This window comes from Hydra viridissima, unplaced genomic scaffold, assembly GCF_058129835.1.
Source record: "Hydra viridissima isolate aposymbiotic clone 2 unplaced genomic scaffold, HvirCarnegie_v1 scaffold_8, whole genome shotgun sequence".
Lineage (NCBI taxonomy): Eukaryota > Metazoa > Cnidaria > Hydrozoa > Anthoathecata > Hydridae > Hydra > Hydra viridissima.
The window spans coordinates 1398023-1425379 of NW_028324307.1; the positions used below are offsets into that span (position 1 = coordinate 1398023).

The following is a 27357-nucleotide window of genomic DNA, read 5'->3' on the forward strand; positions in this document are numbered from 1 at the left end:
AAGTTTTACAAATTTTGTTTCAAAACAACCCAAATCTGTAAAGATTGATTTTCCTCAGATTGGCCCTCCGAACATTTTAGCGGTCAGTTATCTTAGTTATCTAAACTTTTTAAGTCAATTAACTTAGTCAATATAACAAATATTTGGTTTTTTTTCACAGTTTTTCTGTTTTAACAGAAATAAATATTTTTTATTTATGTAGGTATCCTCAGAAAAACTTTTCAATTATTTTTTAGCATTTTTATGCAATTTGGCAGTAGTTAACACCTTAGGAAATGCTGAGATTTTCACGCGATGCATAAGCCAAGTCAAACCACGCTTTAAATAGCAAACCAATACCTTGGTCTATAAAATAAAAACGGTACATGTAGCAATTAAACAATTGTAATAAAAGTTGTTGGTATTACATAGTAGAACACTCATGTAACCACAATTTTGAAAATAGTGACCGAATATCACAATTATCGGTAACGTTTTGAGGTATAAGTAGTAAAAAACTAACAAACTTTAAACTAAAGCTGCCATAAGTCTGTAACCCGTGAACCAATCCGACTGAATTTTTATCCAAAGTTTGGTGTGGTTGTAGGCAACAGTTGCACCAAGTTTTATCAAATTATGTAGAGTGGTTCTCATTCTACAGGTGTTTTTATTGGCGCACTATGAAGTCAAAACTTCACTCAATTTGAACATTCAAATATAGTTATTTTCCGCGGACAAAATAAAATGATTTTGATCACAGGGTACCTTGATGTGTACGCTATCACCCCATATAAGTAGCGTTCTTGGGTCAGCTAGGTTGGCATTATCGTGATCCACGCTAACCGTGAGGCATAAGGTTTCAGAGTGAGTACTTTGGTAGTGACTAATTAAAACGCTTTTCTTCATCAAAAGTAGATTTACGATGAATCAACTTTTAACTAGTCCCTTTACTAATCCCGAGTCCCTTACCTAGTTCCGAGTCCATTAAGTAATCCCAAATCATTTAATGCAAGACTTTCTATCTTTTTCACCCTTAATGTGATTTGTCGATAGTGAATCAACGTCACAAAAGTATAATACGAAAAATGACGTCACTACTTCAAAAGACTGCTCATCAAATAAGCGTTCACTTTTATTTTTGATACAGCTCGTAATTCCTTTTTAAAACAAATTTTTAGTGGGACGACATTGTCTAGTTGAGGTAGAGATAATTAAGACAATGTCTATTATAACAATAGCAGAAATGTGCTTCAATTTTGTAAAAAGAAGGTGGCTTTTCATCCTCTTGTTTAAATTGATACAAATTAATAAATTGACACAACTCATCCATATAAAAGGCAAGAGTGGTGTCTCCAAAGGCAGGCATATTGCTTCCTCTCCCTTTTTCTAGCAGAAAAGAGATTGGATGTTCCGAACAACACCGATTATACCGTTTGGGGATTTAGTTGCAATAAATGATTGTTTCGAGAGTTCCTTTTACTTTATTGAGGGGCCATCTTGGGTGAATTAAACCTAATAAAGTTCTCTTTTCTGTTTTAGTTCCTCACAATCCTGGAAAATGTTTAAACAAGTTTAGCAAAATTATTTCGGTTTTAATTATTTGAAGAGTTTTGAAAGGTCACCAAACTTAAACCAATTTAAGGTGCGTTTTGTTTAGCCCCAAGTAAGATGTTCTTTTCACCCCCCCCCCCCCCCTATCAAAGCATAAAATTTTCCTTAGACCTTCTCCAAAAAGAATGCTTTAAGGATTTCATAATGTAATGATGTAATGATTTATTTAAATGGTAATAAGTCTTTATTTTATAGATGAAAGATAACAAAATCATAACTGAAACATTCATCGAATAACCGAATTCACGATATATCCCAATTGACCGATTCGATTCGAAAATCCGCTTCGATTCAGAGTGGGTTAGATTTTAAATCCACGTTGCTATTTTATTGTTCTGTTAATAACATAGGTCGAAAAAAAAGCTATTTCATTAGTTTTGACACTTTATGGCAACAGATTTTTTTCCTTTTTAATAATTTTTTTGTTTTCTTAAAACTTATGTAGTTTACAAGTGTTTACCAAGGTTCTGAAAGAAGATTTGAAAACTCATATGGAATTACTAAAGTTTAAAAAAAAAAAAAACAAACAAAAAAAACAAATAAAAAATGAGTCAAAATGATGTTTAAAACGAACTCTGTTGAGCAAAATGATAAACCTCTCGAAATCTCGAGCTTTTTATAGATTTATATAAAAAAAATGAAACTAAAAGAGATTGAAGATAATATCATTTCCTCGTAAATATTCGGTTGGGTAAAAACTTTTTGCTTGTAACTCTTACGTTAATAAACTTTTATTATGTCTAGATTGATGCTCTAGAATTAGTCTGCCATCACGTAATTTGTCCCAACGACCTTGGTAAAGATATTCAAATGAAATTTTATACTTATAAAAGATGATGAAACGCTTGCAGCATTCTAACAACTAAAGCAGCGTATGGATTTTTGTTTCCTAGAAAAATTTTTACAACTGTCACAAGCAACATCCAAGCCTGCTGCTTCTCTTTGTTAACCTTTATTCTAACAAAACACTTTTCTTTTGAAAAATAGCGAACTTGCGGCCCATCAAAAACTCCTGCCATTTTTTTTTTCTGTTTTGTGATAAAACTCTTGAAACTATATACCGAAACAAAGCTAAATGAAAGCTTTGTTACCTAAGTCTTTAACAAATTGTTTCATTCTGTATCATTTCGTGTAGTTTCGCGGTCTGCCATCTTGAAATTAAATCTTTCATTTTGCGTCAATTTCTTAACGGTTCCACATGCAGAAGAGATTGCATGCAGAAGAGATTACATAGAAACTTCGAAAAAACTTGTTAAATTTTTCTTAAAAAACTTAAAATCAACTACTTTTTTTTGTTTTGTTTTCTGAATTATTGAATTTTTGTATGATCAAAACTCCCATCCCAACCCCACAAATTCTTCGCTGATTTTTATACCTCTCTTTCGCTATACCTTTTGCCGCTAATCTAATTTCATAGCAACCGTCTTTTATCATACGAATATCGATCTTAAGGTTTCATAATTTTACAATTAGTAACTTTTATGAATTTTGCCTGGTTTTTTAATTTCTAGTAGTAAAGAGTATTTGGTAAAGTTTTGTCAGCTGCTGTACGCTATTCTTCGAAATAAGTGATTTTTATAACACAAACGAACTCGATGTTGTTATAATAAATATCAGGTAGTCAACAACTTGATGGTATCGTTTACCTGATTTTTTGTGTTTGACTAAGTTGTAAACGATCACTCAAAACAGAAAACAATGGTCACGTGGGCTGTAAAAAAAAGAGAAATGCTCTGTTGTTTGCCAGATTTTTTTTCTTTCCGTATGAAAAGTTGGAAAGTTGGAATGTAAATGTTCAATTGCAACCAATTGTGAGGGCGGGGTTTTTTGTATTTTTTTTTTTTTGTGTGTGAGAGCGGGGATTTTTCAAATTCATTTTTCTGTGAGGACGGGGTTTTGTTATTTTTCTACTGTATAGTGTTGGTTCTATATGTGTGATGGCGCGGGAATAGAGTGTAATGGTAGCGTGACGCAGATAGTGTACAAAAGCCATGTGAGTGTGAGAGTAGCGCAGATATAGAATGTGATACGGTGAGGTAGGGCTGTCACTGATGTGATAGGAGCGTGGTACGAGCATGTAACTTTTCAAAAACTTTTAGCAATCATAATAATAATAATGATAGTAATAATAAATAATAATAATAATAATAGTAATAATAATAATAATAATAATAATAATAATAATAATAATAATAATAATAATAATAATAATAATAATAATAATAATAATAATAATAATAATAATAATAATAATGATAATAATAATAATAAGAATAAAAATGATAATAATAATAATAATAATAATAATAATAATAATAACAATAATAATAATAATAATAATAATAATAATAATAATAATAATAATAATAATAATAATAATAATAATAATAATAATAATAATAATAATGATAATAATAATAATAATAATAATAATAATAATAATAATAATAATAATAATAATAATAATAATAATAATAAAAATAAAAATAATAATAACTCTTATCATAAAATTCTCTAAAAGTTCTTTTCTTATTAGATTCTCTCATAAGAAGAATTTCTCAAAATCTCTCAAAAATCCAAAAACTAAAAACTTTTTTAAAAACACTTTCTTAATACATTCTCAAAAACTCTCTCTAAAGAACCTCTCTAAAAAAAACTCAAAAACTCCCCCAAAAAAACTCTCAAGATTTTCTTAACCGTTCCTTTTCCATCTGTCCGCAGACTTAGTTGAACATGTAAGTCGACCTGGTTATTTGGTTGTCTCGCTCTTTTCTAAATCGAATGTTACATGTTTGAGTTGAGTAAAAACCTAAAGATGATATTTATAATTTTCTCACTTTCCCTCCTCACACAATTTCCGTTTTTAATTAAAGCTTTTGACATACAGCGATATCTTAAATTTTTCATTGACTGTGCCACAGAACCCTTTGGTTTTACCCCCTCTTACTTTTCAAATTCCTCATCAGAGTTCTTCTCAACGTCAAATTTATCTTTCAAATTCATAATCAAATTTCTGGTTTCACAAGAAATTATACTTAGATAAGATCTTTTAAAAATTCAAATAAGCAATAATTTTAAATTACTTTGACATTTTTTCTTTTACATATCGAAAACTTAAAAAAAAACAAAGCACATTTAAACAAAACTATAAATACATTTAACTTTTCCTAACCTACTGTGCCAACAACGTAAATACATTCAACTTTTCCTGATCTACTCATATTAAAAGAATTACTATCAAATTGTATACATTTATATCCGTTAGGTGATTATCAAAGTGTTTGGTACTTTTTACGAATCTAAAATTTTCTATTTTTGGCCAGCTAATTATTTAATTCCTCCCACTTTAACGGACCTTTTTAATTTTTGCACTGGTCCAGTTTTTTTTAGTGCAGATTGTGATTGTTTTATAAACTGAAAATTTATAGAAACATATTTTTGACTAATAAAGGTGACTAATAAAGTTGAAAATACTCATTTTGAACAAAATAATAAGTGTAAAGATTTAATTGCAAACATTTCTGCATAATTAAATTGTTTTTTGGATTAAGTAAAAAAAATCTTAAAATTTCTATGATTTCATGACCAACACTACTCTCAGCTGTTACCATTGATGTGTTACTAAGGATATTTTTTTATCATTTCTCAGAAATAAAAATCCAGAGAAAGAACAAATATATACAACTTTTTTTTCTTCTTCTCAGGAATCATAGTGACGTCAAAAATGGCACCGAAATGTCGTTTAACAAGACACTTAGTTATCTTAACGTAACGGTAGAGCAGTTTTAAAAGTTGCATTTCATTTATTCCTAATGACACAGACGAGTTTTTTACAAATCTGTAACGAAATTTGGAAGTCCGTATAATACTGTATTAAATCGTTCACAACTTCGCACGGGGTTTTCTGCAGGTCCTTTTTCAACATCGTTTTCGATCTTCTTACAGCTGTGAAGAGAACGCAACAACTCTCCGACAGTGACGCTGCTACTCAGTAGGCCTAAATCGATAAAAGTATAGGTGAATAAGAATATCTAGGACATATCTTGACGTAGAGCGCATTTCTACCGCATAAAACAGTTACCTCCGACAATTGTTTTCAACCTCTTGTGATTCATGGCCAGACTGGTTGTCCTTTGATTTAAAATAACAGTAGCTGCGCCACAAAGAGACAGGATAGCTGATGTATTCACGTGGCTTTCAACCGTTAAATCATCAGATAAACTAAAAAAAAAGATATCTTGAAAGTTGAAATTTTATTTGTCGGCAAAACAACCTTTCAGCAGCGCCAACGGAGTATAAAGCTTAGCTCACTGTTTCTCTGCATCGGTTTGCTGTCTCAAACCATTACTTTTAGCTTGAGCCAAATCAAACAACATCACAACATGAGAACTTGTAAGATTTAGAGGCGCAACAAGGCTAGGTGGAACCAACGAAAAAAATCTCCCAAATCCGTGAAAGATGAAAGAAGCATCGAGAAGCATTTGCATTTCTTTAACATCTTCTGAACCTTTTATTCCCACCCAATGGCTAATCTTTTGCTTTTGCTCTAAAAGTAATTTCTTCCAAATAATAATTCCAGGTGGTCAAGAATTACTGAGAAAAACAACTTTACTACTGAACAATTATTAAAAAGAAGGGAACGAAATGTTAATCTATATAAATATTATTTGTTGATAATTTAACAGTTCATTTTTTATACGAGCAACTAAATTATTGACAAATTTTATATTCAAAAACCTTTGATCATTTGATTAATTGGATCCATCACTCCGACCTCCGCATCAACAAATGGATTAATTAAATCTGTGAAACTTTAAGTCAAATAAATTAACAGAACACAGTCACCGTTGGATTACAACATCAAAAAGTCACGTTTTATTCAAAACGTTGATTAAAAAAACTACACAGTTTGAAAATATGGATACCTAATACTAAATAACTATCTTTAACCCTTTATTGTCTTAACCCTATTGTTTAACCCTTTATTTATTGTCCATGGGATCCATATGGATACCGTCATTTTATATCAAAACTTTACATCACTTTATATCAAAGAAAAAAAGAAGAAAGAAAAAATTAAAGAATAACTCTAGAAAGCACTGTGAAAACTTTCTTCTACCGTAAAACAAAAAATTCTTTACTTTTTTTCAATGGAAACTTTATTCAAACATAATTTTTTGATTCAATACGATAAAACTTTTTTGCTTTTGTAATCAACAAGAGCTAAAGAACTTGATTTGAATAGTCTGGGTGCAAAAGATCTCTTTTGTATTTTCTAAATGTAGCTTAAAATTTGAATGAAGAACTTTTGTTTTGAACCCTGTTTTTTTTTTCATCTTGATGAATTGAGGTTCGTGATAAAATACTGCATGTAATTCTGGTGTGACAGAAATGGAGAGACTGATATAATTTGCTTTGAAATTCAAAATCTTTTCTTCAAAATCAAGATGTTTGAGTGAGCTGCTGAAGTTTGTCTGAGCCTTTCAGAAGCCTTATGAAATCATTTCCATAGAAATGTTTATCATCGTAAGACTGAATAGGAATATGCAGCGCAGCTGGCCAACCATTGATTACTGAGGTTTTTTTAAAAAAAGTTTATCATCCCCAGAAAAAAACAATTTCATAGGTGAAATAGCTTCAAGCACAAGTTTATGGTTGGGAAATTATGGTTGGAGCACAGATAAATGAACAACATTTTTTTGACTTTCTCATGTAAATGAATGAAGTAAATGTGTTGTTTGCTAATGGCACCAAAAGTTCTTGGTTTTCATCAGTTAAGGAAGTTGGAATCAACATTACATAAGTAACATAAATGTTTGCACCAGCAACATGTTGATGTTTACTGCTATGCGATTGAATACCACATAAAATGTTAGCCAAGTTCAAGCTGTTGAAGATTATTAAAGAGTCATTGAAATATTTCTCTTGAACATTTATAAAATCAAAATTGGCTTTGGCATTATGGTGTGTTTCTGGAATGTCTTGAGCAAGTGCTACAAAAAATTGTTGATTGACACTGGTCGTTTTTGATGATACTAATTTGGCAGTCTTCTGATCAGGACTGTGAGCCATTTTGTCCAGTAAAGCAAAATTTTTTTAACAAATCTCATAAATAACAAAAGCTGTTAAAAACTTTCATCAGAAAAAAATTTTTGACTGATAGAAATGCAAAAAAATATTTCTCATGGCCAAAATACTGAAAAAAAGTAAAAATCTTCAAACTGATAAAAATCACATGGATGTTAAGCAAATATTTCAAAATTTGCTTGCTACAAACTTCTATTACCATGTAGTATCACCCCTCAAAAAGAATTTTTTCAGGATATTTTCTTAATACTAGGTATTCCTATTTTCAAACTGTAACGAATGTTTACAAGATAATCATAAGTATTGGGGGCACTTTAAAAAAAATGAACAATTTTTTGTTAAGAAGAAAAGAACATAAGTATCTAAGAGAAATAACAAAATCAATAACTCCACACATCAAAACTAGCCAATGCATTAAAATATTTTATCATATGCATTGAAATGTGTAACCTGTCATTAAAGAAACATAATTAGAAAAGATACATTTAAGAACGGTAAGATCCAGCAAAATCGCTTCTTTTTCTATCTTAAAACAATTTCCAGTGGTCTAAATCAAAGATAATAACTTTTAAAAACAAAATAACAAGTACTAGATGTCTGTAAAAATTTTCAACAAAATAATACTAACATAAATATAACAAGAACTGTAATGACTAAATACTTAGTAACCAAATTAATCCAATTAAAACCATCAATGATCATTAGATTTTTAAAAAATTTAAATGCAGAAGAAATATTACAAGAGGAGGAACAATTATAGTTTTTTATAGGAATAATTAACAATTTTAGACATCATTTTGAAAGACATTTAAAGCATTTGTAAACAAAAAATTAAAAGTTTTCATTCAATTTAACAGTTCAAGTAAAAAGTTGTTCTTTTGTTTAGTAAAGTTTTCTTTTTTTTGTTTTGTTGAAATTCAAAATAAAAAAATCAACAGCCCAAGGCTAATTAACTTAAACTTTTTAACAGTTCAGGGCAGAAACGTGAAAGCGAACCCAATCCAGACTCAAGTGTACAAAAACGCATGTCAAATAGAGAAAAAAACAAGGAAGAATAAAAGAAAGAGAGAATGAAGTGATTGCTTATTGCTACAAGATTTACTTACCTTTTGATCATTGACCTTTTGATCATTGATCTTAACTGGTGATTTTTTGGTTTTGATTTTTGTATCTTGAGTTGACTTCACAACATCTGGTTTAATTTTTTTTTCATCCTCTACAAAATACAAACATGCGCTATTTATACTAAGATTAATTAGTAACTTTTTTTTCCAAAAATACAAGCAGTATGCTTAAAAGTTTCATAAATTAGAATTTAAAGTTGCGTACTTGTGACACGCGGATTTAATCTGTGGTAAAACATTTGAAGTGAAAAATCTCTTGTGACAGATTTAATGTTTTGGTTGTTAAACACACTGATCCCTTCCAAAGGAAATTCCAATAAATCATTATCAGCTAAGATAACAATTACTACATCCTTTTCTTTACATAAGTACTCTTCTAAGCGTGATAAGATATCACCTAAGTATGCTTCTATAACAGCAATGAGATTCTCAAATAAGACTTGCTGTTGTTCTTCAAGTAAAAGTCTTGTATTAGCAACCTCTTCTGAAAGCTATTTAAAATTAAATTACTCTTAGAATAGGTGAAAAACAAATTGGTTTTATGAAACAGGAAACATTTGCTAACACACATGAAATCTTACATTTGCAGAAACACTGGGAGCAACTGATGCCTCTTCTTTAGAGTACTTTCTCATGAACTCTTTATTAAAAGCTAAAAATTCAGCATGCATCTCAACCATACTGTTAAGCACCTCATAACTTGTTTCAGCTCGAGATAAAAAGCCAGGAAATGATTCTTAACAAACATACAAAGAAAAAGAAGCAATTAGCAAAACAAGAAACATTTTGTTGTTTGTAATTTTAAAGTTAAAATTTTAGATTACAACCTGCTAAACTGTCTTTTCTCTTTACTGTTACACCAGCTTCTTTAAAAACACCACCATAGAGGTGCTTGTGGTCTAGGGAGTGTTGAAGAATAAAATACGTAATTTTAAAAGGTATTTCTTTGAAAAGCTGAAAATGGTTCTTTACAATTGAAAGTCGATGCCACCACTAAAAAGAAATACATAGACAAGGGAGAAAAAAAAGAGAATGAAAGTCTAAAATATTAAAGGTGATCATCATGATTTTCTAGATTGATTAATAAACTCAGTGCTACCAGATACTTGTTGTATTGATGAACAACTCAGTGTATCCTGACACAAGTAACAAATTTATAACAAAAACTGTTTTAACAACAGACAATATCTCATAATAACAAGTCATTTACATAAAATACAAACCTCGTGTCTATCTAGGTTGTTTAGGTTGATTTCATTTATAAAATCAAGTGCCCAGTCATCAGTATTTTTTTGATGAGTCTCATGAAGATTGAATGATAAAGCACTTGATGAGCGTGTTGCATCAGCAAAAAAATATTTTAAAACTTTCCTCATGCGGAGAGAGAAACAGGAACTCTAAATATGCAATATAAACATTTATCATCCTTTAAAACATTTCTCTTTAACAATTACAAAAACTTTAGCTGCAACTAATGTGTTATTACATTTAGATTATCACATGCTTTGATCAACACTTTCTTGAGGTTTTTTCCTCAAAAGCACTTCATGCATAACAATCCATTGTACTGAGACTCAAACTAGACACAGACCATTCACAGGATGTTCAGATATTTGTTAAAAAAATTAAAACTTCCAGTGCAAGTAATTTTGACCATACCTGTATATATATATATATATATATATATATATATATATATATATATATATATATATATATATATGTATGTATATATAAATATATTTATTTATATATACACATATATAAACACACCATAATGCCAAAGCCAATTTTGATTTTATAAATGTTCAAGAGAAATATTTCAATGACTCTTTAATAATCTTCAACAGCTTGAACTTGGCTAACATTTTATGTGGTATTCAATCGCATAGCAGTAAACATCAACATGTTGCTGGTGCAAACATTTATGTTACTTATGTAATGTTGATTCCAACTTCCTTAACTGATGAAAACCAAGAACTTTTGGTGCCATTAGCAAACAACACATTTACTTCATTCATTTACATGAGAAAGTCAAAAAAATGTTGTTCATTTATCTGTGCTCCAACCATAATTTCCCAACCATAAACTTGTGCTTGAAGCTATTTCACCTATGAAATTGTTTTTTTCTGGGGATGATAAACTTTTTTTAAAAAAACCTCAGTAATCAATGGTTGGCCAGCTGCGCTGCATATTCCTATTCAGTCTTACGATGATAAACATTTCTATGGAAATGATTTCATAAGGCTTCTGAAAGGCTCAGACAAACTTCAGCAGCTCACTCAAACATCTTGATTTTGAAGAAAAGATTTTGAATTTCAAAGCAAATTATATCAGTCTCTCCATTTCTGTCACACCAGAATTACATGCAGTATTTTATCACGAACCTCAATTCATCAAGATGAAAAAAAAAACAGGGTTCAAAACAAAAGTTCTTCATTCAAATTTTAAGCTACATTTAGAAAATACAAAAGAGATCTTTTGCACCCAGACTATTCAAATCAAGTTCTTTAGCTCTTGTTGATTACAAAAGCAAAAAAGTTTTATCGTATTGAATCAAAAAATTATGTTTGAATAAAGTTTCCATTGAAAAAAAGTAAAGAATTTTTTGTTTTACGGTAGAAGAAAGTTTTCACAGTGCTTTCTAGAGTTATTCTTTAATTTTTTCTTTCTTCTTTTTTTCTTTGATATAAAGTGATGTAAAGTTTTGATATAAAATGACGGTATCCATATGGATCCGTGAACAATAAATAAAGGGTTAAACAATAGGGTCAAGACAATAAAGGGTTAAAGATAATTATTTAGTATTAGGTATCCATATTTTCAAACTGTGTAGTTTTTTTAATCAACGTTTTGAATAAAACGTGACTTTTTGATGTTGTAATCCAACGGTGACTGTGTTCTGTTAACTTATTTGACTTAAAGTTTCACAGATGTAATTAATCCATTTGTTGATGCGGAGGTCGGAGTGATGGATACAATTAATCAAATGATCATTGTACTGAGACTCACAGGATGTTCAGATATTTGTTAAAAAAATTAAAACTTCCAGTGCAAGTAATTTTGACATTACCTGTATAAATATATATATATATATATATATATATATATATATATATATATATATATATATATATATATATATATAAAAATATATTTTACATAATTTGAAGGTTGGTATTACATGAGAGCATATATTATATTTTAAACATACCAAATAATATGCTTTCAGTGCATTTAAAATTTAACTTTTTACTCAATAATGGTTACCAGTATAATTGGCTGAAAAATTATTTGTTGAAAAAGCAAGCAGCAGTGTCTGAAATTAAGTTTTTATGAACTGCCTGTCAAAATTTATTTTGTTATTTTTTAAGAAAATACACCAAGATTTAAAACATTCAAAAGGAACATAAAAGTTGAAGGGAAAAAAAATTGAGAGAAAATTCTGCAGAAATGGTTAATTAAACCTAGTTAATGGAAAATATGTAAAAACTCAATTATAGATGTTATTTTCTACCTTTTTATATAAAAGGAAGCCATTCTGCTGGTGTATCAAAAAATAAATAAACTCTTTAAATAATTTTTCAACTGAAATTTAACATTCAGTTAAATTTGCTGTTTTTGTTTCATGAAATTTCAAGATGTGCACCTGGAGTCAGGAAGAAATCTATTCTGTTTTAAAATTTTAGTTCTTTCTGCTGTTTTTAAAATAATATAAAAAAGTAAAGGAAATAGTCAAAATACAAAATTTAGTAAGGTTTTTCTGCACAGGTAAAAAAAAAAATACTTATTGGCAATTAAATATTTAAAAAAATCTTAATCTTTTTGGTTATCTGTAAACTTTTTTTCCAGTAAAAATTTTTCAACTACCTGATACAAAGCCAACAGTTGAAGGGCTGCACATGAATCTCGGTATCCAATACTTTCTAATAAATGAAATGATGCTTTGTTAACAATTTCAATATAACCTCTCTCTAAACTATGATGAATAGCGCCCATCATGTATTCCATACTTTGTGATGTTATTGAAATATGAAAAGTAGGAGAATATATATTTCTTTGTTTTTCCTAAAACAACAAATGCTTCTAAATTGTAAACTTGTGTAAAAAATAAATGAAAATAAAATGACAACATATCCAAGATCTTTTTTAGTGAAATAGCCTGTATAATACTTGAGTGGACAAATTTATTGCCATCAAGACGCATGAAAATTAAAACTTATGATTGATACACTTAAACTAGAAATTATAAAAAATTTACCTCTTCTAATTCAAAGCTAGAAAAAGAATCTGCATTTTTCACTTTTGAAACATAGGTCAGTAATTTTCCCAGTTCTAAAAGAGCTTTCACATACTGATAAGATACATTTTGGCAAGACACCAATAAAGAATGAGAAAGATTTACAGAAATAGCTGTAATTTCTTGAACAGCATCATGCCATGATTGTTCAAATCGTGAAAGTTCTGGTTCCAAAGCCACATAGTTGTCAATCAACTATTAAACAATTGTTTAACAAATAAACAAATCAGAAAAAAAAGACAAAAAAAAAGACACTTTTGAAATTGCTATATAAATGTTAATACAAACAAAATGGGAGAATTTTCAAACTTTCAAATAACTTTAAGAGTGAACCTTATCAATAGCAGACTTTTTTTCCTCAACCAAACGCTTTTGTGCACTTTCTTTGGAAGCCAATAAAAGTATCAACTGCATAATTGATGTAAATAGCAAATATGCAGAAAAAAGATCATGATGAATTGTTAGGCTGCTTGAAGTTTCAAAACTGGTTACTTTTAGAGTGTTCTTTATATCTTCAATAACACATTTTGCTTGAAGAAAAGTTTCTAAAAGTTCTTCTTTCTTCATTTCTTTTTTAGATTCTATAATTGTTTGAGAAAGCTTTATCAGCAACAGTTGCAACTTTAAACTCTCTTTTTTGTGACCTAGTTGATTAAAAACGGTATAAGACTCTTCATATTTAAGGCGAGCTTGGATAAGAAGATCTATTTTTTGCTGATTTTTACAATCTACAGATTCTTGATACAAAATATCACCTAGCTTTTGTGTTAAACGAGCTCTCATATAATCAAAGTGTTCACACTTTCCACTTTTTAATATTTCATCTTCTTTATCTCTGATCATCTTTTCAGCATTTTGCAAGATGACCTTAGCTCTTGTCACACTTTCTTCACTTAAAATACGCATCCCATCAAATTTGAGTATCAAATCAACAAGTAGTAAAACTCTTTTTAACCATGCATCACTAGGTGAACAGCCTTGATTGCTCAATAAGTTCATGGCTCTAATCAACTCCCCTTGATAATAAAATATTAATGCATAATAATAATCAATTAATGTATTTGCTTCAACATATTCAATAGCAGTAGCAAAAAATTGAGCTTCATGCAGGAAAAATAATGCTTTTGAAAACCGTTGTAATTGAACAAAATGTTCAGCAATCTTGATGTAATAATCCACCTTAAAAATTATAACTTCTGGTAACTTTAAATACTGTTTAAAAGCTTTGTTTATTGAAGCTGGTAACTTTTCATTTTGATTCCACAAATTCAGTTCATCTCGACCTCTGTAAAGAGTTTTTTTTACATTATTGAAATATATTGAAAAGAGTTTACAAAAGAATGAAAAAAATGAAAACTACAAATGTGATAAAAAAAGCACAAATACCTTTTTCTTTCTATTCCTTTAAAACTTTAAAACTATGACTTATAAACCACAAGTCTTTTTTTTAACTTTAAAGTAAGAACTTACTTAACTTGATTACTTTCTGACATTAGATCTGTATTTAAAGCAGCACTAAAATGAAAGTTGCAAGCTGCAGTCATTTCTAATGTGTTATACAATACACAACACTTCAAATGAACCAAAGTTGATAAGATTTGATTTTGTAAAATCTCTTCTGCTATGTAAGTCATTAAAAGTAAAACGTAGGATGAGAGATGAGATAAACAAACAAGCTCAAGATAATCCACCAACTTCTCCAAATACAAAAAGAATTGCATAGGGTTCTCAACTGAATCCTTACTGATAAACAAACCTTCACAATCAGCCTTATAAAATTGTATATGGCTTTCAGGCAACTTATAAATGCTTATCTCATCAATAGTCATGGAAAATAACTCAGCGTCAACATCGATCTCATGGAAGAGTTTCTTTTGTTCTTCACTTAACTTTTCACCTGGTAGAAAACCATTCTTTATCGATTTTTCAACATTTGAATAAGATATCTAAATGTAAATTCCTAATAGCACCATTCCATTTTACTCAGAAAACATGGCTACTTTAACCTAAATATGATAAATAATAAATAAAAGCAATACATACAAACGATAAAATGATAAGCTAGAAAATGTTTTATATAATACCATTTGTGCCATTACACTAATACCTTCCAAATGAGATTCACTAAAAATAAAGCTCCATAAATACATTCTTTAAACATGTTTTTTTTAGGAGTGCTTATCTCTGCAATCATTATCAGTAGAAGGATGAAGATGGTCATTTCTTTAACATTAATCTTTTGCTTCTGAAAATCTATTTGGGTTGACAAGTCTTTAGAAGATGTCACCACATTTTTAACATCTATTGGGATAGAAAAACCATCAGAAGATGTTGACACATTTTTAGATAGCAAAAGACTTATGGCATGAGTAAGACATTCTATTGCTGTTTCAACAGGGTAACTGTTTGAAAATAAGTAGCCTGCTAACTCCATTAATTTATTAACTTTTTTATAAACATTTCTATTTGATAAAACACACACAGAGTTCCTGTAAGCAGAAATTCTATCCAATTTGTTAACAGAGCTTTGGGCAACCTTTAGCCAAACATTTGACAAAAAATCTTCACTTGGTTTTTGAAACCTTGCTATATCAGTTTCAAATGACTTGTTAAGTCGAGCTAGCACACCTATTTTATGCTTAAGTATAAGGGTCAAATGTTGCGACAATTGTATTACTTTTAATGCTTCATCAATTGCCTTAAGACATTCCTCAAACTGCTCCTATAGTTATAAGAAAACCATTTACAAGAATACAAAAAACTCAGCAGATCCTTATTTTCAAAAAAAAAAATAAAAAAATTACAATGGCTTTTTACAATATGCCTAATTTTTTAAAGTGAGAAACTTTTCAAATAAGTTTTAACTTTTATAATAAAAATCTTTTCATTAAAAAAAACAACTGAAAAAATGACAGAAATTCAAAATGATGTACCTGTTCAAAATAAGTCTGAAGTAAAATATCATATAATGCAGCTATGAGCTTTGACTCCTCTTCATTTAATTTCATATCACAATCATCACCTACACCTTCTTTGATATTCCTTTTTTCTTCATTTTTCTATAAAAAAAAGTTTTTCTAAAGTAATCTAACTAAAAAGCAGCATTAATTGTTATGAAAATAAAGTTTTGAATACCAAAACCTATAAACGAGACTTTTAACCAATTTATTTTATAACCAATTTAGACAATTATAACAACTGTAGACAATTATAACAATTGTCTAAGGTGGTTATAACTTTATAACCAATTTAGACAAACCAATTTCCAATTTTGTTAATTTTATGCTTTTTAAGCTCCATATACAACTACATAACATAATACTTTTATTAATTACCATTGTATTTGCAATAAATACAATACAATCCAATACATCTTTTAAACTTTTTTGGATCATAAATCTTTTTGTTGTTGAAGAAAGGAAAGGCTGAATAATATTCCAATAATGCTTTGTTGCATTCATAGCTAAGTTCATACATCTGGCATCTTTAGCATACCTATACAAGAGATATCCAACCTTTTTATCAACATTTTTTTTACTCATAATACTTAAAAACCCAAGTTACGCAGAGCAAATTTTCATCTAATCAATATTCATTCAACTGCCTATCTAAATGTCATTTAATTAAGTTTTGCTTCTTACCATTGGTAGATTATGTAAATTAATGGTCTACAAACTTTATAAAATTATTTGAACCATTAAAAAAACTGCAAATCTTATAAAATTATTTGAATCATGTTTCTTACACACAAGCATCAACAAAAGATTGAAGTGCAGAATGTTGAGTTTGAACCCATCTATTCATCTTGGAAGTATGATAACACTGGCCTTTAATTATGCATGCATAGTGTAGTAGTTGGTGTTTTTTAGAATAACTAAACACAGTTAAAAAAAAAAAAAGTAATATTAAATTATTTTTTAAATATTTAAATTTTAACTTTTTATATATATATATATATATATATATATATATATATATATATATATATATATATATATATATATATATATATATAAAGTATAAAATTATAAAATTTAACAATTTATGAACTATGTTATTTATCTACATTACAATATGTAATTTAAAAGAATTATTTAAAGTAATTTTTAAAAGACTTATCAATTTTTACCAATTTTTTAAAAACCATCTAATTTTTTAATATTTAAAAATATCTAAAAGCAATAATTTTCAGTGCATATGTATCAGGTAACTACCATATGAGCTTCCTATTTTTTGGTTTTGGATCAGTGAATTCTAAGTTGAGTGCATGATTACAACACTCAATAGCTATTTCAATGTTGCTGCAGTTGAATGAATGAAGAGCAAGTTTGACCCAAACTTCAAGTAGGACAAGAGAATCATCCCACTTCACGCTTTTTACACCATCAATTACCTATGATGTAAATGTAGATGTGTTTTTAGTAATTTTTATAAAATCTTTAAAAAATCTACTTAAAGAAATATATAACACATAAGAAAACAACAACTACGATTCTAATTATTCCAAATTGTTAAATCTTAACAAAGTATTTTGCCTCTTGGACAGAAATAACAGGTGAGTAGTCTGCAACTTTATTTGTGTGAAGTATCAAGGCTTCCAGGTGACATATTGCAACTTCTGCACCTTTATCATTTTCAAAGTTTAAGTAATTTTTTGGTTGATTCATCAGGCCTTTACACAACACCCATGATTTTAGAAGAGAAGCACGGACTGATAGAGGTACAGGCTGTTGGCTGGTAAGTTGTAACATATATTCTAAGATGGCATTTGCTTCTTTTAACTCTAGCATATCATCTTTTACAACCATTGAACCTATCATTAGTTAGAATAATCAAGTAATAAAAAAGTTATCATCCTAAAAATACATTATTAGCCTTTTACTATACTTATTACTATTAACTTACACTTTATCATTGTTATTATTGTTATTGTTATTATTACTTTAGTGTTAATATCCTCCTCCTCCTCCTCCTCCTCCTCCTTCTCCTCCTCCTCCTCCTCCTCCTCCTTCTCCTCCTCCTCCTCCTCCTCCTCCTCCTCCTCCTCCTCCTCCTCCTCCTCCTCCTCCTCATCATCATCATCATCATCATCATCATCATCATCATCATCATCATCATCATCATCATCATCTATCATTTTTTTATTTGTGAACAGCCACTTCAAAAATGAGAACAAGAATTACTTTTTGGGGTTATTTTAATGGTAAAGAAAAACCTTTTCTTAAATATAGAAGCAATTATTTTATAATATGAAATTTTGATTGTTTTTGAAGGAGCTTAATAACGTTCTTATGAGATTCAAGTACTCATCTCAACAAGTCTTATCTCAACAAGTCTTATCTCAACAAGTCTTATCTCAACAAGTCTTATCTCAACAAGTCTTATCTCAATAAGTCTTATCTCAACAAGTCTTATCTCAACAACTCTTATCTCAACAAGTCTTATTTTAGCTCAACATTTGATCCATAGAAACTTGAAGTTAGTGTTTTAAACAAAATAGTCTAAATTGGGTTGAACAGAAAGGTAGTTTTGCTTAAATACCTGACTTCTTCACTTTGCTAGGAGATTTCCTTTTTGCATCTTTTGCTTTTTTATTGTTAACGACCAACTTTTCTTCCAAGCTTTCCTCTAAATTATTTGCTGAAGATTTGTAGGACTGGATAAGACCTTGCACTAATACATTACTCAAATCGCATAAAAATATTATTTGCCTTGAATATCTGACAGCTTGTAAAGAAAAAAACAAAGGTTTTAAATATTTTGTCACCAATGAAAATTTTCCTGACGATATAAGATGGCTTGTGTAGTTCCAAATATAAATTGAAGCATTGCATACAATCCAACCTTCATTGAGCTGAACACCAATGTATGCAGCAAGTTGAAAATGTTGTATTGAGTTTTCTGAAACTTCCATTAGCCATTTGCAATAAGCAGACCATTCAAGATCTGCTTCAGATTTATTTCTTATTGGCTCAACACATTTTTTAATTTTTTCAACAGACCCAGTTTTAGTGTTAAGAGGTCCAAGTGGTACTTGTAGAAGTTCTGCTCCTTCAGATTTAATCAATTGAACAAGACACTGCAAATGAAAGAATACTGAATAAACTTATGCAATTTTTCCGATTTTAGTTTAAAAAGCTTAATAGGTAATTTACTACAGAAATAATTGGTCGTTTGTAAAATAGCAACATTTTAAAAACAAGAGTAGTATAAAAACAAGATTAGAATAAAAACAAAAATAGATATTTTGTAGTTAAAACCTCTTTACACACTAACAAAACATTTGCTTCTATCTAATGAAAAGAATTTAAAACTTACTTCAGCATAGATGAAATGCACTTCTGCAACAAGACGCTTTAAATCTTTGGTAGTTGTTTTTACATCAACAGTATCTTGTTCTTTTTCTTCATCAGAAACTTTCAAACTGTCATTCAAATTTTTATCATTGTAAAGAAAACAAAAAATGCAAGATGCACGAGCAATATCCCATAATCCTTGTTTGCGTGCAATTTTAGCTAAATCAGACCATAGGTATATCCTGAAAAATATTTTGAAAAATGTTAAAAAATTATTTAGAAGTAAATACAGTTTCACATTAATTTTATAACAAAATACTCATACAAATCCGTAAGAAATCAGTATTTCATTATAATATCAGTATCAGTTTTTTTTAAAGGGAAGCCTAAAAGTACAAAAAAATATTTTAGCTTTTTCTTATTTAATTTTTTTTTTTAATCTGTATTAGAAAATACTACCTCTTTTTAGTATTTGACCCTGGTGACAATCTTTGAAGATGACCATCAACAGCCATTACGGCTTTCTTATACTTCTCAATTTTTTCTGATAAAAATTTAGAGCTATCCTTTTCTGTAGCAGAACCAATCAAAGCTTTTTCACCTTCAATAACCAAGTTGAAAGCATCAGGAGACAAAAGAGAACCAGCTTTTTTAAGATAAGCATGCATTCTTGTTGGGTCTTTGATATTGATAGAAGAAGCCTGCAGATATAAAAAGAATTTTAGTTGGTTAAGAATCTTAAGCCTTTTCATTACATTAAAAAGTTGTTTTAAACTAAAAACCTTTTCAATAATTGAAGCTGCCTGATCTTCTGAGTTACCAGGCTGTTCATATAACATCATAGAAACATCCAATCTTTGTTTAAAATGATCAATTCGACTTTTGTAAATTCCATCAACATCAAGTGTAGAGGCCTAAAAATAAAATTTTTAAAACTAATAATAGGTGTTAATACTTATTAATAATATTTATTAATTTTTTTCGCTACCAATTACTTAATACAATTGAAATTTTCTTTTTTTATTTAAAATCAGAGAAAAAATAACATTTAAATTGGTTATAACTGAAATAAATTTAAAAAAAATTTTTGTAAATAAACAAACAATATTTATTGCAATTAATCTAAGTATATTTTACCAAAAAAAAACTTAACTAAACAAGGCTCACCTTTATAAGATGGGACTTTGCAGCAGCTTGCTGCAATTTATCAGATTCACATTTTGCCAATTCAAAATGCATTTGGCTTCTCATCAAAACTAAAAGACTAAAAAATGAAAAAAGTTACTTAGGTTTCACTTAGATATTAATAAATATTTTAAAAAATAAAAAACATTTGTTTAAGAGAACCAAAACAAAAATATAAACAAAACTAAAATATAAACAAAACTCATAAAAAACATAAAAATCACCAAAGCTTACAATAAAAGTGGAATAAAAACAAATCAACAAAGAAAAATTTAAAGTTTACACGGATATTTAAAAGAAAAAATTTTTCTACAAAGATTTTTGAAAACTAAAAGTTTTTTTTATATTAAAGCATAAAAAATTCTACAAAAATATCAAAAATTTATAATTTCTGTAATAGTAGTAATGATAACTTTGGTGTTATGCAGTTTCTATCAAAACTGTTAAAAATTGCAAAAAATTACAAAAAAAAAAGCTTAGAACTATAAAATTAAAATTAAGATCTAAAAAGCTATAACATTTTTTTTTAATCCTTTGGGTTCTTCTCCATGGTAACATAGTTAATTTAAAAACATGAATTTTAAATAAAATGTTTCCATGGAGACATACAGTGGATTGTGTATTATATTCTGCAAATGATCTCGCACTTTGTAGAATGCAATAACAGAAGCTTAGGAAACTATGCAGAAAAATTAAACTTAATTAATCAATAGTGCACTTATCATTTTAGTTTAATTATATTTATATCATGGACATTTTTCCTTAACAATTTGTTAATAATGCTCATCTGTATATATTAAAACCTTTTTTTGGATTTTTTTAACTCAAAAAAAAACTAAGTATTTAGTTCAGATTTGTCTAACAACATAAATAATGTCTAATAACGTAAAGGACCACATTTATTAAGAAAAATTAGGAGTAGGGAGAGGTTCAACCTTACGGTCCCAGGTATAGCAACATCAATAATGATAAATAGCTGAAAAAATATACATATCACCTATCAATTTCTTCCAACTTCTGAGATGCCATTTTTAGTGGCTTATAGACATAATGACGCAGGTTATTTTGCAATAAAGGCAAACATGCATTCCACAAAGTTACACAACCAACCTAATTTTTAAGTATTAAAGAAACACAACTTCATATTCATGATAAAAGTAATAACAGTAATAAAAACATAAGCACTGCTTTTAAAAAAATTTTGAAAATTATTTAAAAAGTATATCGAAAAAACCTAAAGAAATTTTTTTTTAATAGCTCACCTGGACCAAACTCTCCTGGCTCATTTGAGATGCAGATGTTATATCATCTTGCAACTCTTCAATTGCATCAAGACGAAGCTAAAAATATTTAATAGAAAAAAAATTACAAAGCTCAAATAAGAAATATATAATCTCTATTAGTAGTTTAAGCAGTCATTTTTAATTTTCAGGTAGTAAAACTTTATATAACAAATTTATATTTACTATTTAAGACATAGCAATAGACATTCCAATAAAATCATCAAACTTTTAAAGATTTTAAACTCTGATGACCTTAGAGTTTATTTTTTACTAGTGTTCAGCTTGTGTTTGCGCAATTCACCAAAAAATTATATTTTATGTGTGCAGCAAAAACTCAAAAATCTTACAAGGAATGAAAGCTCAAAAATTCTTAAAAGAAACTAATACTTACAGTCTAGAAAATAAGCAATACCAAACTGGCAATACCTTGTAGCCCACAGAAAATTCAAAAGTGAGTTTAATTTATTTTAAGTTCAGTCTAAATATTCCTAAAGATGTTTGATCAGATTAAGAGCTGGACTTTAGAGTCACAAATATCCTTTGATTGAAATTTTTTTTTATCAGATTTTGGATTGTGTTTTGGGTCATTATATTGCTAATAAACAATCCTTAAGTATGCAGGCATCACTTCGCATATCCATCGCCACAGTTAATTTTGTGCTTTTTGTGCTTTCTTGAATTGCCTACTGAGATCTTTGTATGATCATGTCTTCTTTCTAGTTCACAAGGTTCTCTCTAGTTCACAAGGTTCTCTCTAGTTCACAAGGTTCTCTCTAGTTCACAAGGTGCTCTCTAGTTCACAAGGTTCTCTCTAGTTCACAAGGTGCTCTCTAGTTCACAAGATTCTCTCTAGTAACCCAAGGTTGTGATGTACTTTTCTTGATTGATACACATTTCCCTCTTTACATTGATTAATAACACAGCATTAAGCTGCTAATAAATTTAACAATAGTTTATTAGTGGCTTAATCTGTGATAATGTCTTGAATAACTTGAATAATTGTTGTTGTACAAGATCCCTTTTACTTTTCCCATTTTGCAGTTTTGCAAATCTTGTTTTTAAATTATTGAAATAAGGTATTCAAATAAGGGTGTAAAAATTGCTTTAATAATACCAAAAAAAAACAAAAAAAAAAAACAACAAAAATTTAAGAATTTTGAAGTATTGCAATAAAAATAAAGCAAGTAATGAGTACAATAGATATGTAGTTTTCTCGCAGCAAACACAATGTTGCAATTCTACATTTTCTCTTCTCCTAAAAAACTCTGCCTCCACATAAGTTTCGCGCTCAATTTATAATTGACAAAATACCTCTAATACATTCATAAAAAAAAAAACTCAAAATTTATTTACAATATTTCAAGGAAACTACGCCAACATCTGCTTGACGTAATTTCTTCAGCGCAACTCAATTATAGATATGTATAAAATACAATATAAATAACCTGTATAGTATATATGATATGTATATATAAATATGTAAATATAATTAGCACTAAAGAAGGATTAAAATAAAATATATAAAAATTAGATTGATTTCAAACAATACATTTGCAAATTTATAAATCAAAGAGCTAATCAAAAGCAGATGATCGCATCTTTTTGACACTGTATTCACACACCTAACATCATGTGTAGCAGTTTTATTTACCTTGATGTTGGACTTGGTGTAAACATCTCCCTTAATGTTTAGAAATTTAAGTTCCTTTTTCAAAATTTGAAGTTCAACTTGAAGGGGGGATCCCTAAAATTCATTAGCAAAAGATATTATTTTTTGTTTATTATTATATAATTATAAATTTATATTGAAATAAAAACATGTATAATAAAATAATGAAATTACTAGAAAAAAACAAAATTAGAGAAAGAATATCCATACAACAGAAGCAAGCCTTGAAAGCTCTTTGATACATTTTTCACCTATCTCTTGATGATTCATTGCAATACAAAGTCTTGTTAGGTCTACAAGAAGTCCAATCCTATGGAATTGAAATAACTTTTGAGTTCTTTTTTTATAAGTAAATTCTTATTCAAAATTTATTCTTGTCATCTTTAAACAATTAAACTTACAAGCAACATATTGTCAACAACAAAAAAACTATTCATACAACGAAAAAGGATAAATTCAGAATAGGAAAAACCTTTGAGGTCTTGTCAGACCATGAGTTGATCTCAAACTCAAAGATTCCCTCTGATTACCATTCTTGTATTCAAGATTGCTTGTTATGCAATCAAACAGATTCATAATCTCTGCGTTTTCAAAAACCAAATTCGAATTTCTAAATCAGAGCAATTAAAAAAATCAATAAAATAATAACGATTATGACAATACATTAAAATAATAATAATAATGACAAACTGAAAAAACTATTTAGAAATATAAAAGAAGAATGCTTCTACTTTTTTAAGCATAATAATTTCCAGTAAATCTTCAGTTCTTCTGAGTCATTTACAACTTCAGAAATCTTTGCATGATCATTCACTTTGCTTTCATACTGAAGAAAAAAACAACAAAAATTAAATAAAGTTTTAAATAAATTCTTCCTTAAAAAAATACAAAGAAAATATACAAAGAGCATGTTTTAAAACCAAAAGTAAATGTTTATATATATATATATATAAACATTTATAATATTTTTAAAGTAAAGAGTTGTTATACATCAAATTAAGAATTAAATAAAGTTTATACAATAAGTACCAGTATATCAAGGATAACTTTTGCATAAGTTAATGAATGCTGTTTTGTAAACTCCATTGCTGACAAACCTACAGAAAGTACCTCCTTTGCTCCAGTCTCTGTGAGGCATTCTAGTAAAAAACTAAAACACAAGTTTCTTAAATAAACTGCTGTCTAATCTGATGATGAAAAGATCATTCAAAATCTGGTTTTACAACCACAATAAAAATCAATTCAGAATAATTCTTACATTAAAAGTTCAGCTCTCCATTCAAATTCTGTATCCTTCACCTCTTCTAAAGAAGATATAATGAGCTGCAAACTATTGGTAAGTAGATGTCGATAACCTTTTTTCATGAATGGCCGAGAAAATGACCAAAAAAGAACAGAAGCATTATAGACCAAGTAGTTGAGACTAATTAAAAAAAGTAAAAAACTCAAATAAATATTTTCTTGTTTTAAATACATTTATAAGTCTGACTATTTCTGTACCTGTCATGGCAATTAGATAAGTCTGGTTAAAGTCATTTGCTTAATCATTAAATTAGTTACCCTATTTAATCATCTCACACTCAGTTGTTAATGCTGTATGTATGTATATATATATATATATATATATATATATATATATATATATATATATATATATATATATATATATATATATATATATATATATATATATGTATGTATATATATATAATGACAAAGTTAGCTGAAAGTCATCATAATCATTTTCAAAATCAGCTGTTTAAATTTCTGTATTTCTTGTCTCAAAATTGAATACAGTATTACAAAAAGCATAAAGATTTGTATTTACAAATATATTGACATATATTTTAGTGATGAAACATAAATTAATGGTCAACTAAAATATATGTCAACATGAAAAGAACTAAATATATGTCAATATGAAAAGACCATAAGCTAGTATGTTATCTAACATTCACTAATGCAGCTTAAAAAACAGCAAACTAAATGATACTGAATTTTGTGCATATAATTTTGTGTAAATATATAATTTTGTATTTTTGTATAAATGTAAGAAATCTATAGATAAATTATGATTAATATATGATAAAATTTTGTTAAATTTTATTGATTTTGTGTAAACTTTATAATTATATCTTTAAGGTGGCAATATAAAGGTAGCAGATTGAGGCCTAAGGCTAGGTTATACTGAACTTTACATTTTGAAATCAAACAAAGCTCACAATAGGCCTAAATTCTCCACACTTCACAAAACTAGTACAGCATAATGTTAAATGTGAAAGTTTTTTTAGATATTGGTATATAAAAACTTAAAAATCTTAACAATAATATCAGAATATGGGCTTACAGGTTACACTTCATTTACAACAAATATAAAACCTGTTTGTATTTAGTTAATCTTTATCAAGTAGAGTATGGAATTATATTAATCAAGAAATATATAAATTGCAATGCATTTCATTATCAATTTAATACTGTAATGATATTTAAATAAAAGATTAATTGATTCTTAAACTAGTTTTATTAATTTTAAAATTAACAAGAATCTGATTGAAAACCCAAAAAGTTGGGTTTTAAGGTTCCAACTTAGGTTGTGACAAAAGGTAATTATAAAATAACATATAAGAAAAAAGATGAATTCTCTGTAAATTACCTCTTATGCATTTTTGCAAATTGAATTGCTCTCAAAAGATAACCCACTGAAAGCTCAAAATTCTTCTAAAAGAGATATGCATGTGCATGTGCTTGTGTTTGTGTTTATATACATACATATATATATGTATATATGTATGTGTATATTTATGTGTATATATATACATATATATATATATATATATATATATATATATATATATATATATATATATATATATATATATATATATATATATATAGAGAGAGAGAGAGAGAGAGAGAGAGAGAGAGAGAGAGAGAGAGACATACACAGACACACACATATATACACATATAACTCTGTATGTATAAAATTTTTATAAAGAATAGTGGAGTATTGACATATACCTCATCTTTAGAAGTAGTAGGGACAAATAGATGTGCTTGACAAATGCAGGCTCTGCAAAAGTACTCATCTTTTGATGGAGTGCTTATAAAATACTCTTTGATGCACCATTCCGTAATCTGTAACTTTTCAAACTGTGTAAAAATTAGGAATCCAAAACTTTAGTTCGATTAAAAAGTTATTTCTACATACAAGAACGCAAAAATGATAATATCTAAAAACTTACTTTAATTGCTGTTTCAGCACACTTTATAAGCAAATTTGATGGCAATATATTTCCAATGTTCTTTGATGTTGTTGTCAGCTTTTCATAAGCATCAATAAGAATACTTTCATTATTGTTTTCAACAGCTTCAGTTAAAAGTTTATCCACAATTGAAAGCATTTTTTTTTTGGATGCTTAACTACTTATTTGTGACATTTCAAAAGATCTATTCAACATATGTATATAAAATGTATAAAAATAAGAATTCTCTGAAAGCATTTTAATTTAAGAGTAGAATATACTTATTAGTTTGATAAGTCTTTTTGTACCACACGTTCCTGTGTTAAGAAACAATTAACTTAAAATATCGTAACAAAAAATGGCATCAATAGATTTAATTTTTAAAGAAAGCTACCTCAAGCCAAAAATTCTATTTTACCGTTTTAAATATTAAAATAATTCTTAAAACATATCAACGAGATAATACAAAGGTATAAATTTTAGGCAATTTCATTTCGAAGTGTTCATTTAAGAAAATGCGTTGCAGTTTGACTTTTTTACTAAATGCAACCATTTTTATTTAGTAAACAATTTTGATT

General features: G+C 28.2%; 1 protein-coding gene across 5 annotated transcripts; it reads right to left on the reverse strand.

The window, feature by feature from the left end:
• Positions 1–5373: 5373 nt before the first annotated feature.
• On the reverse strand, positions 5374–27357 carry LOC145186589 (cilia- and flagella-associated protein 46-like). 5 transcript variants are annotated; one of them, XM_090095020.1, is made up of 36 exons: positions 26780–27357; positions 26556–26687; positions 26188–26252; positions 24793–24957; positions 24564–24684; positions 24266–24360; positions 24007–24144; positions 23745–23844; positions 23517–23609; positions 21845–21922; positions 21580–21692; positions 20565–20661; positions 20180–20311; positions 19857–20098; positions 19420–19639; positions 18643–19180; positions 17637–17914; positions 17316–17494; positions 16847–16975; positions 16437–16596; positions 16035–16160; positions 15209–15823; positions 14572–15047; positions 13435–14386; positions 13063–13296; positions 12672–12869; positions 10025–10198; positions 9629–9794; positions 9383–9537; positions 9007–9292; positions 8799–8893; positions 8161–8224; positions 6328–6393; positions 5902–6136; positions 5672–5811; positions 5374–5587 (listed from the first exon to the last, which is right to left on the reverse strand). In XM_090095020.1, the coding sequence occupies exons 1-36, from the start codon at positions 26936–26938 to the stop codon at positions 5421–5423; spliced, it is 7383 nt and encodes a 2460-aa protein (XP_089951146.1). In that variant the 5' UTR covers positions 26939–27357; the 3' UTR covers positions 5374–5420. The 5 variants fall into 5 exon arrangements, with proteins under 5 accessions (XP_089951146.1, XP_089951145.1, XP_089951147.1 ...); XM_090095019.1 differs by having other exon boundaries at positions 8784–8893; XM_090095021.1 differs by lacking the exons at positions 26556–26687; positions 26780–27357 and having other exon boundaries at positions 8784–8893; positions 24793–24838; positions 26188–26251.